We start from the raw sequence: 16357 nt of genomic DNA, 5'->3' as shown, positions 1-16357 counted from the left end.
AGTACACACAATGCAACAGTAAACTTTAATTTGAGAGTATGTTGGCGTTAGGAAGCAACATAACCACATCTACACAGTGGGACAGAATGATATTACAACATTGTTGGTGCTCAGTCCAGAGGGAGTCTCCCTAGTTTGTTGAGCTGATCAGAAATGTTCTACACACATCATGCATTTTTTAAATTTATGAATATAATTTATTGTGGAATTTCACCGTTCGGATCCTGGAGAATTATCTTGGAGTTAATTTAACAGCTTAGTCGCCTGTTAATTGTACAGTGATATCCTTCAAATCACTGACAAGACTCAGTCAGAGAGACCGTTGTCTGGCATAACAAGATATGTTGGTTAGCAAAAAATTGCTACCATCATAAACTAATAGTCAGACTGGTGTCCTGATAACCGGTCAATGTGAAACACCACTTGTGTATTACCTCTTCCTCTTTACCAGGAGGTTATCATGTCTGACTGCCAGGGCCCGCCCAAGCCTTTATGGGACATTAAGCAAAATTGATTTGGGGGCCCCTTGGTGATGCCGAGGGGCATAATTATATATTTATGTATTTTTATTTTTATTAAGCTATAATTTTGTGCTCTTGGGGGCCCTCTGGTGGTCACAGGGGCCCTAAGCAGCATCTTAGTTTGCTTATGCCTTGGGCCATCTCTGCTGATTGCCCATGGAAGAGTCAAATACTGGCACATGCCCTACTCATCCTAAAGTTGTCAGAATACATTGAAGATAAAACGATAAAATTATAAACTAGAATGCTTATAATAATAAGTTACTGGGGAAGAATACATCTTTGTCTTCAAATCCCATCTGAATGCCCGCATCATTTCTTAGTCAAGCAAAGTAAAAAAGGGGAGCTCACTTTATAAAGGAAAACAAAAAGTTAGTAATTTCAAAATGCTGTCATAGAACACTGATTAACTTATACCATCAGTAACTTTGTTGGAGATGGAACAGCTAAGTGAAACAAGTAGATGTGCCATTTGTCTTTTGCAGCTTGGTCAGATTGCTGTTCGATAAGATGCATTTAAAATTGATAGTCACTGATTAAGTGTGTATTCTCTATAATTACTGATTACAACTATGTATTCACTGTAGTTATGGATAGACAGAAAAGCTAGTAAGGTTGAACTTGTATAGTACCCACACTACAAAAGGTGATGCGTATGCGTTTTGTCTTCAAAAGTGTGATCTGCAAGGAAAAGTGACAAACATTTAGTAACAGTTGTGCTTTGACTAGTAGATACATGCTGTCAGACAGAAACAAGATTGCCTATATGTACAATTACAACTAGTGCATATAATTGATGCTTCTAATCTGTTCAGTGTTTAATTATGTACATTTATGTATTGGATTAATATAATTTACTATTTAATACGGATATTCAATCATAGATAAGCAAACTTTTCTGAATCAACCATTATAAATATATGGTCCATGACAGGTTGTCATGATTCTGATAATTCAAGTAAAGAATAGAGTGTCAGAGTATTATGTTGATGATTTAATAAAATTTCTCATTACAACTTTCTCTAATATCTAACTGATAGATCAGCATAACCTGTAATAAAAAATGTTGGTCAGTTTGTTCATTGTCTCACTGAAAATAAATCTCACATGAACATCAAAGTTGTTGGCTGGTTGTCGAGGACTTCCGTTTCTTAAAAGATAACAAAGAACAGTCAATCAACAACTATGCAGAAGTGAGTATGGGAAGACAAAAAAAAGAAAATTGACAGAGCAGAGTTTTCAGTCACAGTTTGAAAACAGACATACCAGCTCTACTCTGATACCTGTACCCCTGCACAATTTTCTTTAATCTCCAAAGTAATAGCTAAGTACTCCGCCCTGAGAGAGAGAGAGAGAGAGAGAAGGGAAAGCAGTTGTGAAAGAAAAGGATGTTAAAAACAGAACATACAGGGAGAGTTAAGTAGAAAAAGTGAACAGAGGTATGAACAGAAGCCACTCATAGGGACCGGTTCAGTAGATATCACTAAGGGTAAATTATTGATACATAAGAGGCTGAATTTTTGTGAAGCTACTCACGCGCTGTCTCTCAAGGCCTCTTCCCCAGAAGCTGCTATCTTCCTATAGCAGTAAACCATCTCTACCAAAAGCCAAAACTGCACAGCAATGAGGAACACGTACATCATCACCTCCGACAATATGGATGCCATGCCCCTGGTGACTTTGGGGGAAGGATCATGCATCTTGTTACTACATAATTTTTTGTACCTACAACTAATTCACTAATTTCATGCTCATAACATTGTACATTCATATCTTGACACTAAATTGTGCAATTACATTTACATTTAGTCATTTAGCAGACGCTCTTATCCAGAGCGACTTACAGTAAGTACAGGGACATTCTCCCCGAGGCAAGTAGGGTGAAGTGCCTTGCCCAAGGACACAACATCATTTGACCCGGCGGGGAATCGATCCGGTAACCTTCTGATTACTAGCCCGACTCCCTCACCGCTCAGCCATCTGACTCCCCAGTAAGAGTTTGTGTAATTGCTAAGGCAACTTTCTCCTTTGTTTTTGCAGGGGGGATTTTCGAACAAACTGAAGGACCGGTTCCATTTGTCAGTTCCGAAGAGCTTGCCTTTAAATTTGCTGTCAATAACATCAACAGAAACAGGACTTTGTTGCCAAACAAATTATATCCATGTGTATTTATTTGTTTCAATATATATTTTGTGTTTATTCTATTAATAAGATATGTTTGTAAATTTAATATGATACCTCTATCATGTATTGTAGTTTTTTACCACTTCTATCAAAACACGCATCCAGTTCTAGCCCAATTCACATCTTTTTTAAATGTACCACAAATGATCTAAAAAGCAAATACAGTCTGAGTCAATTATTATTCCTAAACACCCATTCCAGATTGTTGATTCTGCTGTAAGTGCCTTAAGGAAGGCTTTTGAAAGCCCAAATTAAACCTGGCTACCATGATATCTTTAACAGTCTCTCCTGACAGAGTGCCAATAGGCTACTTACGTCGTGGCACCACGTTGATGTGGATGATCTTGGTGGCGTTGGTATGGAACTCATAGTTTGGGAAAGTGAGGATGCGGTTGAAGAAGCAGCGGTATGTGCCAATGTCATTGAAAGTCACATTGAGAATGTATAAGGAGCCATCCTGCAGATCCTGGGTCCTTTTGCTGCCGTTCCAGTCCAGGCGCTCGTAGAAACGTTCATCCGTGATGTCACCCACCTCATCCTCATAGCTGTAAATCTGGGGAGGAGAAAAAGAGGGGTAAAGGTTCTATTGCACTACAGTGCGATATACTTGATAGAGGTGCCTCATATTCAGCCCCCCTCAGAACACAAATTAGCTTCACATCTTATTCTAGATATATTACATTATAATAGATATATTATCTCTGCAAAAGCCTACAAGGGAACCTACAAAAAATGACGTCTCATGCCCTTGGAAACATTTGAAAATCAATTTGACCAGGACTCACATGTGTGAACTTGCTTTCTCCCTTAGCCATGAAGTACCAGTCGACAGTGGCAGTGGCAGGCACCTCATTTTTCATCTTACAGGAGATGCACCTCATCTTGAAGCCCTTGTTAGCCACTGCCTCCGTGTCGGACTCCACTTCCACACAGGCCGAATGGCACAGTCCAGCTGGAGAGGAAAGTACAGGAAAGGATGCTAGGTTTTTAGGTTATACCAATGAAGAAAGACGAAGTGAAGTGACCACCAAAAGTGGTGGTAATTCTTAGCTTTAAGAATACTATAAAATAGTACCCAAATTAAGGAATAACTGATTTTACAAATAGATTGTGAAGATAAATCTGATCAATCTTTCTTTGTGTGCTTGCTTCTGTCACTCACAACATGCTTGTTATTTCAGACCATAGCTTCATTTTGGGGGGGAGTTTAGTTGTATTTCCACTCATAATTTCTCTGCCTGTTTATTGTGCTTTTTATTGTTCTTTGAATGACTAATTAATTCTTGATATTACACCTCAAACTTGTAACCGCAATCCAAAAGCAAAGGGTAAATAAACCGTCAAGCAATATCGAGCAATGCTACTGTTTTCCTGGCAACCTGTCCACAGGTTGATATAATTTCATATATAGATGCTCTATATATGCCGTCATAAAGTCACATACTCGTCATTAGCTAGTAACACACCTGCAACTCCCAAGAGTTTCTCTCTCACACTGCACCCAGGCAGTTTCGATAAAGGCATCTGCATCGCTCTCAACCAATCATCTTGTGCTATTTTGACCTCTGGAGATGCATGGGTTTTCAGGTACAAATGGGGGAGGAGGGGGATAGGAATCAAAGTGCACAATCTGACAGATGCACAGTGACTGCCAAAGTCAACTGCACTGTAGTTTGGTTGAGTTTTCACAGTCAGGTATTGCATTAAATACTGTGCATAAAAATGTAGTAACACTGAAAAACTCTGCCTCACTGCAGAGAATGAGGGGATGACAGAGAGGAAGGGAAGGAAAAAGGAGAGAGTAAGAGAGAGTTAACAATCCTTGCACACTAACAGTCATTTCTAACCAAGCAGAAAGAGAGGTTGAATGCTTACTGACACACTGCAGAGTGGAGAGAAGGAAACATGGAGGGAAGGTTAGAGAAAGTTAAGAACACATCAATTTGACATCAGCTACGAAGGACAGCAACATAATGTTTGGCATAGACCTTGGTGCTGTAGAAGATTAATGATACCACATGACACATGCCCATTCTTCATTTCAATGGGACTGTGCGCTTGGTGTGAAAGGTGTATGACACAGCTATCTTAACAAAAGAGAGATATACACAAAGATAGCATATGTCATGGGAGGTTTTATTTTGGATGGAGTGGAGAAAACACACAGTGGGGAGAACTTGATGCTGCTGACTGTTCAATCAACAGCACGAGATGAGAGTACAGTAAGTACCTTTCATCCAAAGACATAACTACCACTTAACTGCACAGAGATATATTAATATGACAAAATCACACGTAGTTGGCAACATCCATTGTGTAATGAGGGGCATCTGAGATTCAGTTCCACAACAAATAAGACAAAACAGATTAGAGGGATACACTCTGAGGGATTTATGTTTGAGGCCAACAACAGACAATCTGGGAAAATGCGAAACATCTAAGACATCTCCATTTTAACCAACAAAGACAAACATAGCACTGTGTTGCTGTTTGACACATCCATAGTCTTTTCATTTTCACCATTGGGCTCATTCACAGTATTTTTTATCCCAGAACTAAATGCAATTTGGAATTAAAAGTAAGATGAAAAAAGAGACAAAAACTTGGTTGGTAGATAAAACAAATTTATATGAAAATAAATTATGACGCACTGCTAGGTATTTATGCCAGAGTCTTAACAAATCAGAAGGCTAGCTCAAAACGTTTACATTAATTTATAATATTGCATGTTTAATCATGATGAGTAGTCAGCTGCAGAGGTCAGTATACACAAGGATATAGTTTTTAAAAGGATTACCCTGGAAAGAGGGATAAATAAGAGAGGGAAAAAGGAATAAACTAAAGCAGAAAGAGAACTGCCTCAGTATGTGTTTTGCTTTTTTAGGCATGATGTAGAATAGTGTGAAGACCCATAGTCATTAATAATAACCTCCTATTCTCAGGCTGCAATCCAATATTTGTATGGGTCTGGATGACCCTGTCGTTTTTATGGTCACACACGTGTAATCCCTACAGTGCATTCTGTATCTATTGCACTTTGTGTCACTCTTCTGAGTAATTGTTCCTCAATAGACCTTTTAGATTCACCCTCATTTTACTCCTCAACTCACTTCTCTTAATAAGTGGCTCCATACTACTTGTGTCACTTAAGGCTAATTCTGAGTGATCAAGCTGCTGCTAAAAAACGATGCTAACCTATTTACACAATAGGTTAACATATGCTACACAAGCACAATTGGCCACACCAACTAAATTGCATGCTTCTTTTTTCTCTCAAACTCAATCCTTTGCATATTTTGTGCAAGTTCTCATTTTGCCATCCACAAAGCATAGTGGCCATGCTTTTTCTAAACAGCGGCACTTTCTGACTGCTTCCCATGCTTTTAGTAAACGACCCAGATAATTTAAGAGAAAAAAAAAACTAATGGATCCAACCATTTTGATAATTGCAGCCAACCGATTCAACCATCCCTCCCTTCCCCTCCTTTGATATTAAGTAAACCACTGCAGGGCTAGCAGTGGTAGCCACCTGTCTGGGCACCAACAGGAAACATAGTGAGAGCGTACATGTACCAGGGCTTTCTAGATGGCACTGCCATTGCAAGGAAATTCATTAATTACTTACTGCAGCACCAGGAGTATGACAGGAACCAGCACGATCCTCCCTGTAGGCATCACTGCCAAGCAGGAGGCCACTCTTGACGATGCCAATAGACACTCACACATATACACACCACACTCATGTACACACCACAGACAAAGAAGGGGATGACAACAGGTAAAAATAGGCTGGCTGCTAGTCCATGTGGCTACACAATCAAGTCTGTTGGGTTTAATTTCCTTTAGTCCAAGAGGGTCAGGTCAGCTCAAAAACTCCCATAGAAGAAATATCCAAGGGGGTTCACTTTTTACTGTTTTTCTCTCTAACAAATGTCAAAGATCTTCTCGAAGCAAGACTTGGTATGTGGTCTGTGAAACAGTTTCTTCTTTCAGGCTTTCTTCCACTGACAGGATATAGTTTGGATGTTCACTGTGCACGAATAAGCAAGCAGCAAGGACAGGCTAGATTGAGAGCCACTTCAATGTCCAATTTTCTTTTTTTTGGTCGAGTCTGAGTAGGCCTGGCTGAGTCAGTGTCACCCAAAGCCAAGATGTCTACTCTTACATGTACACTGATTCTCAGGTTTCGGCCCTTGTTGTTCCTGAAGGGCCTATATTCAGCTGTTTAAAATTGGGTCAAGAGGTAGGTGCTAAAGTGACACTCCCCAGACAAAAACAAAATGGGAATTGTTTCCCTGTGAGTTATACAAATTACAGTAAAGTTTATAAATGTTTAGATTAGTGAGATAGAGCCTACTGCTATAATACTTTTGTTGCATTTAGGGCTAGAACACCGATCATCAAATGAACATGTCCAACATTATTTTTTACCATCTTCTGTCCAAGCAGAGAAATATGATTAGGGCTACAAATAACAATTCAGGCAATTTCAAAGGAAAAATAAAGGTTGCATGATAATACCACTAATGTTTTTACATACTCATACCAATGTTATTGCTTAATGTCGCTTATGTAAACCATGCACATTTTATTACTCCTCGTGTTTATTTTTTAGCCATGCATGTGGTATTTTCTTTTTTAAGAATGATTTTTATTGTAGAAAGATCAGTACAAAACAAGCAGTATTCAAACAAGCAGTATACATGCATGTGGTATTCGTCATTGTAGCCATGCACGTTGCACCATCATTTAGCCAGTTAGGCTATATACTTTTTACTGTAAGTAATGAACCCCGCGCATGCACAGGCAATTCGGATTAACAAAACAGACCACTGGTATTTCTGAACATAAAATATGAAATGCGTAATCAAATTTTTACTGAGCTTGAACTAAATTTAACTGGCTTAATATAACCAAATCAATTTTAAATTAGTCAGACTAACGGACATAAACCTGAAGGCATATTTACCATTACTTAAATAAACTTGCTTTATGGTAGGGGTGGGCGGACTCAACAGGGTTTTCCATAGTAACAAGGGACTCATTTATCTACATAATTATGTTTATTTGTGGAGATTTCTGCTCTTTTCTAGCAAAAGTTACAGAGAGGAATCAGGGGATACAAATTATATCAGGCCGTTTTTTCACCTGATATAATGTGTACCCCCTCCCCTAAAATGCAAAGGGTCTGTCAATGAACACAGAAGTTACAGAGGGGGTACACATTATATTAGGTGAAAAACGGCCTGATGTAAAGTGTATCCCCACTGTAACTTTTGCTAGAAAAGAGCAGACATCTCCATATTATCTCAGGTTGTTCATTGTGACCAAAAGAACACAGAAAATAATACACATGATGGCAGGACAGATGCATGTTAGGGGAGGGGGTACACATTTTATCAGGTGAAAAAACGGCCTGATATAATGTGTATCCCCTCTGTTACTTCTGTGTCAATTGACAGACCCTTTGCATGTTAGGGAAGGGGGTCAAACCGGTGAAAAAGCTGCATGATATAATGTGTATCCCCTCTGTAACTTTTGCTAGAAAAGAGCAGACATCTTCATATCATCACAGGTTGTTCATTTACATTTACATTTATGCATTTAGCAGACAAAGCGACTTCCAAAAGATAGCTTTACAAAAGTGCACAGGTGCATCATAACAACGAGATAGTCCCAAACATTGCGGGTGACCAAAACATGAAGCATACATTGTAAAAACTAAGTCCAAAAGGGAAGAACCATAAGAGCATGTAGATGAACAAGATACAATAAGATACAATTAAACAACATGAACCTTGGAAAGTGCAAGGGTGTACCTGTGGAAAAAAAACAACCAACACAATTATATTACACGGCAAGTACAACAGTTTTAAGTCAGTTACAACTAACCAACAAGAGCAACAAGTCTTTCAATAAGAGTCATTGGCAATACTGGCCATGTATTTACCTGGTATCGGATCGATACCAAATGTTGCAGTATCGCACACCCCTACTTTATGGAACAGGCCAGGGGTTGACTGGTTGAAAATTAACTTTCGTATGAAACTGGACCATACCAACTGATTTGGTGTGTCCCACTCATTACGAAACAATGCTTTTGGCAATTGCAAAACAAGAAAAAAACAACACGTAAATAATATGTGTACATATATGAATAGTAAACAAATGTATATACTTCAGCATCTAAGTAGTTTACTATTTGTTACGTGTAAAAGCCACCCCTGGGTTACAGTATTCTTGCGCGCTCACCTGTCTGTCGTAGACTCCTGACGTAGCCAACTGGCGCACCCAAATTTACATTGTGATACAAAATGGGGGATTTTGTAGGTTGAGGAAAATAATAACTAGTTTCTGTTTGTTTAGGGCTCTCATTCCTTTACAGTTTAATAGTTGTCACATAATCAGAATTGTGTTGTGTATATGCAGATCATTCGAAGATTTCTTTTTTATCCAGAAAGGATACAAACATGTTCCTGATCCACGTCGTGATCGTTCTAATTGCAACAGGTAGGCCGACAGAAATGTAAAAATGAAATTACCGTTCAGCCATATTGGATTTTGAAACGCTGTAAGGAACTTTGTAAGGAACATATATGTTCTAGTAGATATTCGTGTTCTTAATAGATTAAGTTCAGCTGCTTTTTGTTATTCCAAACTCATAGGGATTGGCCTAGTAAACCTTTTTTGTGGTTGTGCACAGTTCTGTTTACCTGTAACCTACCTCATGTCCTGATTAGGTTTATTTATTTATTTAAAATGTAGTTGTCCTCTAACCGATAAATAAAATACAGCCTTCCATACCAGGTGTAGGCCTATTAGTTCCTTATATTTCACATCACACAGAGCTGAGTGGGGTGTTTTGATCACAATTAAGCTCTAATTTAGTACCCTACTAATTTGTTGGAAGACATGAATAGAAGTTACAATTAATATGCAATATGAATATTTGAATATTAACCCGTTAACAGTGTACTGTAAAGCTTCGAAAATAATCCAGCAGAGATCTCTGTCTCATTGCAGTTGCGAAATAGTTTACTGGTGTCTGTAATTGCAGCCACACCTTAAAAGCAGAGGGGTCTGATCTGATTTGTAATTGTTTACCTACTTACTTAAAATGTATGAATTTATCTTGGATTTTGGATGTCAATATTTGGCTGTGCTACTTGCAGTATTTTGCCTAAATATGCCCCCTCATCTTTTAGGCTCCACTATGGCCATCTCGGTCCAGTGCCCTCAGAAGAGGTACGTAGTCATATTGTTTCAGCCGGTCACCCTCACCTGCAACTTCCAGACATCCTCCACCCAGCCACCTGTGGTAACCTGGAGGTACAAGTCCTACTGTAGAGACCCAATACAGGCTGCACTCAACCCCAGCAGTGCAGACAACATGTTGTCACAGAACAACCCAAATTACAATCCTAACATTGAGTGCTCAGACAGTTTACGAACGGTGCGCAATGTGGCTTCCAAACAAGGAGGCTCTGTCACCCTGAGCCAGGAATATCAGGGACGCAAAATCACCATCACAAACAGTGAGTTTGTGTGTGAATGATTTTATCTTGGTTTCTGTGTATCTGTATTTGACTCTTTGTATTTGATCTGAGTGTGTGCTAGTTGGATAATTGCATTTGCATGAGCTTGTTACATAAGGGTTCCACCTTTTAGTCTGCTCATATTAGTTCCATGTTGTCTTGGTAGATGCTGACCTAAGCATCGCCCAGACGGCATGGGGAGACAGTGGTGTGTATGTCTGCTCTGTGGTATCGGCTCAGGACCTGACTGGGACCAGTGAGGACTACACTGAGCTCATAGTGTTGGGTGAGTGTCTCCATACAGGCTGGATCATCTGCAGAACTCCCCCACTCCTCTATCATCCATCTGTCTACCTTCAAGACAACTGCTTTTCTGCTTTTCTATTTCTTCTCACATCTCGTCCGTCCCTTGCGATAAATATGAATATTGACCTAAGATGTCACTGAAACTATTCTACAGTCTCCAGTGTATAATTCTGAAACTGAAATTGTTACCTGTCTGCGAAATCCTGTACCGAATAGTTCTTTGGAGAAACCACAATATAACAGGTAGTTACTAGTTAGTCATATACTACCTGAGGAGTTAATTGTAAGTAATTGTGGATTTATCTTTCTTTCACAGAGAGAAAGTCAAATACAACTGACCTTCTGCCTGAGATTGACTTACTGGTTATGGAAGGTACAGAAGCCAATCTAGAGGTTTTTTTGTGATAGGACCATAGTTAGAATGAGTTGGAGTCCCCATAAAAAGTCCCCATAACTCAAAATTTAAGAAAATAGAATGTTGCTCAGGAAGTCTGGAATATTTATACAAATATCTGGTCAAAAGTCGCTTCTTTTCCTTTCCTATCTTTTTAGACTTGTCCTGACAAATTACGATCAACCATGGGCTTCTCACAAATGGAAAAGGGCCTTTTTCTCTTTCCACTCCTTCAACTTTTTCTGTTTGGTACTGCGAAACTCTCAGCAGATAATGTACCAGCCTTGGGCTCTGTAGCTACAATGATGCTGGCCAATCAGTTTATTATAATTGTATATTTTCTGTTGCATCAAGTGAACAAAAATGTCACAAAATAAAAATGTCTACTACACTGACTCAAGAAACTGCAAATGACTAAAATATATTCTCTTGTTGTTAAGATCCCTTAGATCCCTAGAGTAACTATAATTTATATTTATTTCTTGTACTATTTTGTTAGTTTTTCATGGCTGATATCATTGTTTGAAGAATGAAAGTAGAAAAACAGTCAGGTTTCTCTAAACTCTGACTAACCAGTCATGTTAAATGTATTATTTCTATTAGGAATTAGTCAATTGATGTAACGCTTGGGAAAATTCAGTACATATCACTGCATTTGTAGTGTTTATACAGAACAGTACAAAGCTTCCTCTGAAGCCACAACTAGGATCAAGTAAAACCAGTTTGAGGTACTTTCCATATATACACACACAAAATGCAATGTTTTAAAATAGGGAGTCTTGGCATAGAAATGGTCTTGAAAGCCTAGAATGATTTTAGTTGGAAAAAGTAAAAGCAGCTGATGGAGTAACAATGATTTCTCTCTGTCTCCCATTTCATCCTCTGCCCCTCAGACTGGCTGCTGGTCGTGCTGGTGGTATTCGGCTTCCTGCTGCTGTTACTTCTTATAGGGATCTGCTGGTGCCAGTGCTGCCCACACACCTGCTGCTGTTACATCAGCTGCCCTTGCTGCCCTGAGCGCTGCTGCTGCCCCCGGGCACGTAAGTACCCTCCCCCAAAAGATGATGACCACAATCTGTGTCGGAGGAAGTAAAACAGGAAGGATATTAATGGAACAATCAAATATGTTTTATCTTCTTAGTTTAGATCTATTTTATTTGTAAATTCCAGCAGCCAACTTGTGTCTGTTTGTTTGTTAAGACCACTTAAAAGCTATTCAGTTGCTCAAACCCGTTGCTGTTCTGAATCCCCAAATCTTGACTGCAAAAATAAGGTATTGTTATGATGTCTGAGTGACATCATAACAACAAAGTGCGTTTTGATACAGAATTCCCAGTTGGTAAAGTATGTCTTAAAGCAAGACAAAAATGCCTGGAGAAGCAAGTGATGACACTCAAGTCAGCACCATCATAATGCACCAAAGTCACCTGACCCACACCAGTCTGCAAACAGTCCGCAAATCAAGTTCGCTAAAAAACCACCATGACTGGTCTGATTTCCTTTTTATGAAATCATTATTGGGATTCCACTGAATCAGCATAGATGCAGAAGGTATCAGACTTAGCAATGTTGTGTCATGACAACAACCTGACCCTTCAAAGAGACAATGAGCTGATTGTTGATCTCAGGCCAAACAAGAAGAGCCACTCCCCCATCACCATCACCGAAGAGGAAGTAGAGAGAATCAGCTGCTTAGTTCCTTCCACTTTCTGAGGTGGCGTTGACAACAATCATGCAAACATTAAACTTGTCCAATTGGCTATCTTATTGCTTTTCACAGTGTATGAGGCTGGAAAAGCAGTGAAGTCGGGTGTGCCTAGTCAGTATGCCCCAACACTCTATGCCCCCAGCATGTATGCCCAGCCTCCATATGTAGGGGGTATGAACCAGCCCGGCATGCCACTCCTGCCTATGCCTTCCCACCCCAATGGTTATGGACGTGACTATGATGCCACCAGTTCAGGTAAGAAATGTCTTCAGGAAAAACATTATTTTTATTAAATTAAGAATCAACATCTAGTTGTCAGTAGACCTTGTGCATATACTAGACATTTTTTGACTTTGGATTTCTTAAAGGCCCATCACATAGAAAATGATCAGAGTAAAAAATGGTCAGAGTAGCACTAATAGGGAGTCATTAGAGACTAAATCGTGTCCTTGTGTGCATTGTCTGTCTATTGCAAAATCGGACAAAAGTGTGGTGATGACTAGGACGATACTAGACAGCTGCAGTTTTTGTTTAAATCTCGGTAATCATACAAAAATATATTATGTAGCCCTCAAACAATTAGAGACTGCAAGAATATGGACCTCATATGTTTCTATATGGGGTTAGTAGATGTGCCCCGACGCCACTTAAAAGTTTCACATTTTCAAATCCAAGTCCTCACCACCCCATGGCTCCTCCCCCAATCCCAATTTTCATCTCCATTTCAAGTGTTGCAACTCGCTGTGCCGCACCGCTGTTGTTATGCATTGTGATTGTTTCCTAATCTCTGTTGGTATCCTTTATTTCTGCAGTTGGGCATGGCTCCCAAGTGCCTCTGCTCCACGACCAGGACAGTGGAGGAGTAGATCATAGTAAGTGGTGGATGTGATGAATACAGGATTGATTCTCAGTCAGTTTAGGAATTTGATCAAGAACTCAAATAACTAGCTGTTGTTTAATAGTCAGTTTGTTATTTACTGATCCCTTATTCTACCCACAGCCCGGAGTGGCTATCGTATCCAGGTAGATCCCGATGGAAATGCGACTCGGGCCATCTACTACATGGAGAAAGAGCTGGCCAACATGGACCCTACACGGCCTGGAGACAAACCTGGAAAGTACCGCTGTAAGCAAACTTTTCCCAGCTATCTTCCCAACATATCTCATCTAGACCAAAACATTTTTGTTGATTTCTCTCCCTTTCTCTCTCTCTTACACACACACACACACACACAGTGGACGGGGGAATGAGTGAGGTTAGCTCCCTGCACGACGGCTTGGATCCTCGTCGTGGAGGTGGGCGCTCCCAGCCCCCTCCTCTCGCCACAGTCTACGACCAGGACGAGGCAATGAGCACCATCAGCAGTGTGTCCCAGCATGTCCAGCGTCGGGATGACTACCCCCAGCGTGGGGGAAGGACCTCTGCAGACCACATGGGTGGCCGTGGGCGTGCCCGATCAATGGAAAACCTGGATGACATCACCCGCCGATACCCACAAGACTCTCGTGAAGACACTCGTGGATACCGCCGTGATGAAGGGGCCAGAGGCCGGAGAGGGTCAGTCACTGTTCTTCTGTTACTTCCACCCCTACCTGATTTGACACTAGTTCTACATTTTCTCAATATATGGGTTAAGGTTGGTGTAGTTTAAAAATCTGTTTGTGCTTTCCGTCTTTAGATCTGATGAGGAGTGGAGCAGCAGCAGCCGCGGTGGCTACGGTCGTGACTATGACGACCGTCACCGACGTGATTACTCACCCGAGCCCCGACGCGGTGGCAGTCCAGCCAGTGGTCTCCAAGGCAGACGCACGCGTAGTCGTGACGACCTGATGGATTTGGAGCGTGGCCGCGAGCGTGGCAGAGGCGGGGCGGATGCCTACGATGACAGCTTCCTGCGGGAAGCTATGGAGAAGAAGAAGCTGGGAGAGCAGCAGAGAACACGGAGCCGAGAGTACCTGGACTACGAGAGTGACCGTTCGAACCGAGGGCGGGACACGCGCGGGCCTCCCCCCCTTCCTCTGGCCGCGCCTTCTGCCTACCCAGACACTGGTGCTCGAGATGACTACTCGCGTCCTCCACCGCCACATTACAGTGACAGCGAGAGCATTCCATCCTCAAAGAAAAGCAACTTGCGCAAGGTATGTAAAAAGGGGAGTGAATGAGACTAACAGTAATGCATCCAATAACTACCTACAAACCACAGTGTGTAAGATTGCATAAACATGTATATTATATGGAAAGCATATTTATATATTATCATTGTAATTGTTTGTGAAAGTATAGTAATAAAGTCTATAAGAAAGTTTTAGAGGATTGCAACTCCCATAAGTTAGCTTTTTCCTTTTTTGACTTTACATTGGTTGTACGGAAAAATATTTATTTCCAAATATAACGACGTGTTATGATAGATGTCGATATATTAAATGTTTTATTGCCTGGTACCACACACCCCACTGAAATGTTCCACCAACAGTATTCTCTTTTTCCCCACAGAATGGAGCCGTGAGCCGTGAAAGTCTTGTTGTGTGAGACGTCAACACAACACCTGATATAAGGATATCCATTAATGTGTCAACCAAATGCAATCGGAAATTATTCCATAGAATCATTAGATGCACAATAGAACCTCAAAATGTTCCAGATGTAACCTGTTTCAGCCTAAGAACCCAAATCTTTATAACTATTTTTCTTATAAATATTGTTTGTGGTGCCTTACAGACCTGAAATTCTAAATTGAACCTATTTTGGGAGCTCTTTTAGGGTTGTAAATGGTTCTATTAAGGGCTGTTATTTTTATACTGTGGACTGTGTAAATAAACAACATTTTATATACTATATAATTTTTGATTTAATTGTTAGTTTAACCCTGGATGATAATGAACAAGTTATGGATTTAATGATAATGCACTTTGTGATTATAATTCTCTAAACATGGCTTTAAGGAACTGAGACTTCTTGTAATTGAGGTACAGTCTGCTACAAAATTAAGTCAATATTATTAAATTCAGTTAAAAGTTATTTTGACTTTTTTAATAAACATTTGATGACTATCATGTAATTTGCAGGCATTGTAGACATGAAGTTTGATATTGAATATAAACATATCGATGTCATGCTAGTTAGTCCAGGACTAATGAAAAGACTAATGCATTGTTTAACTTTCTGTACTTGCTTAAAATCTGTACATTAGAAATGCTTTTTTCCCCCCAAAGACTTTAAGTCATTTTTGTTTTAGTATTTTAGAGATTTCAGTATAGTGTAGCTACAGCTTGTTTCCAGCTTTTATTTGCTGATGTTATGTGGGAATAAATTTGATGTCTTATTTTTTACATTGCTTTTTTTCAAACACTCAGCATCATTCTACAGTGCATATGTACTTGTACAGGTATTTGACAATAAAAGCTTTTTAAATATTTTAGTCTTTTTGTCTTGGTTTACGCCACCAGATGTCCCTCTTGTTTCTGTGTGGAAACTTTGTCAGCTAATTACACTTGACACTACTACAATCCCCCTATGGGAATCTATATGACAAATGCTTTTCACTGCCTATAATAATTGAGCCATCTCATCAACCATGTGTTCTTATCATGCTTTTTTATACATCCCTCACTAAAGATGATTCTATAAATCTTCTGACAAACTTTCATAATGATTTCATGATTAACCATAGGTTTTGACATTCTGATGTTTTCTCTAATATAAAAACAA

At 39.8% G+C, this 16357-nt stretch overlaps 2 protein-coding genes across 3 annotated transcripts; one reads left to right on the top strand and one right to left on the bottom strand.

The window, feature by feature from the left end:
- Positions 1-1792: 1792 nt before the first annotated feature.
- scn1ba (sodium channel, voltage-gated, type I, beta a) lies at positions 1793-4235 on the bottom strand. The gene is made up of 5 exons (XM_047033733.1): positions 4172-4235; positions 3491-3657; positions 3021-3258; positions 2058-2199; positions 1793-1859 (listed from the first exon to the last, which is right to left on the bottom strand). The coding sequence occupies exons 1-5, from the start codon at positions 4233-4235 to the stop codon at positions 1793-1795; spliced, it is 678 nt and encodes a 225-aa protein (XP_046889689.1).
- A 4746-nt stretch (positions 4236-8981) lies between these two features.
- On the top strand, positions 8982-16062 carry lsr (lipolysis stimulated lipoprotein receptor). 2 transcript variants are annotated; one of them, XM_047038798.1, is made up of 11 exons: positions 8982-9215; positions 9911-10240; positions 10407-10526; positions 10863-10919; positions 11834-11980; positions 12721-12903; positions 13461-13520; positions 13649-13774; positions 13885-14206; positions 14328-14787; positions 15143-16062. In XM_047038798.1, the coding sequence occupies exons 1-11, from the start codon at positions 9176-9178 to the stop codon at positions 15176-15178; spliced, it is 1881 nt and encodes a 626-aa protein (XP_046894754.1). In that variant the 5' UTR covers positions 8982-9175; the 3' UTR covers positions 15179-16062. The 2 variants fall into 2 exon arrangements, with proteins under 2 accessions (XP_046894754.1, XP_046894762.1); XM_047038806.1 differs by lacking the exon at positions 10863-10919 and having other exon boundaries at positions 8983-9215.
- Positions 16063-16357: the final 295 nt, after the last annotated feature.

The sequence above is a fragment of the Hypomesus transpacificus genome, chromosome 2, assembly GCF_021917145.1.
Source record: "Hypomesus transpacificus isolate Combined female chromosome 2, fHypTra1, whole genome shotgun sequence".
NCBI lineage: Eukaryota > Metazoa > Chordata > Actinopteri > Osmeriformes > Osmeridae > Hypomesus > Hypomesus transpacificus.
This window is presented reverse-complemented; position numbering and strand designations above follow the sequence as displayed.

Bases quoted from the DNA above. Each gene is read 5' to 3' on its own strand.
- scn1ba (XM_047033733.1), bottom strand. From the start codon at position 4,235: ATGCAGATGCCTTTATCGAAACTGCCTGGGTGCAGTGTGAGAGAGAAA. The intron at 3,658-4,171 runs GTGTGTTACTAG...TTTCCTCTCCAG, and splicing joins GAAACTCTTGGGAGTTGCAG to CTGGACTGTGCCATTCGGCC. The intron at 1,860-2,057 runs GTGAGTAGCTTC...TCTCTCTCTCAG, and splicing joins GAGGCCTTGAGAGACAGCGC to GGCGGAGTACTTAGCTATTA.
- lsr (XM_047038798.1), top strand. From the start codon at position 9,176: ATGTTCCTGATCCACGTCGTGATCGTTCTAATTGCAACAG. The intron at 12,904-13,460 runs GTAAGAAATGTC...TTATTTCTGCAG, and splicing joins CTATGATGCCACCAGTTCAG to TTGGGCATGGCTCCCAAGTG. The intron at 13,521-13,648 runs GTAAGTGGTGGA...TTCTACCCACAG, and splicing joins CAGTGGAGGAGTAGATCATA to CCCGGAGTGGCTATCGTATC.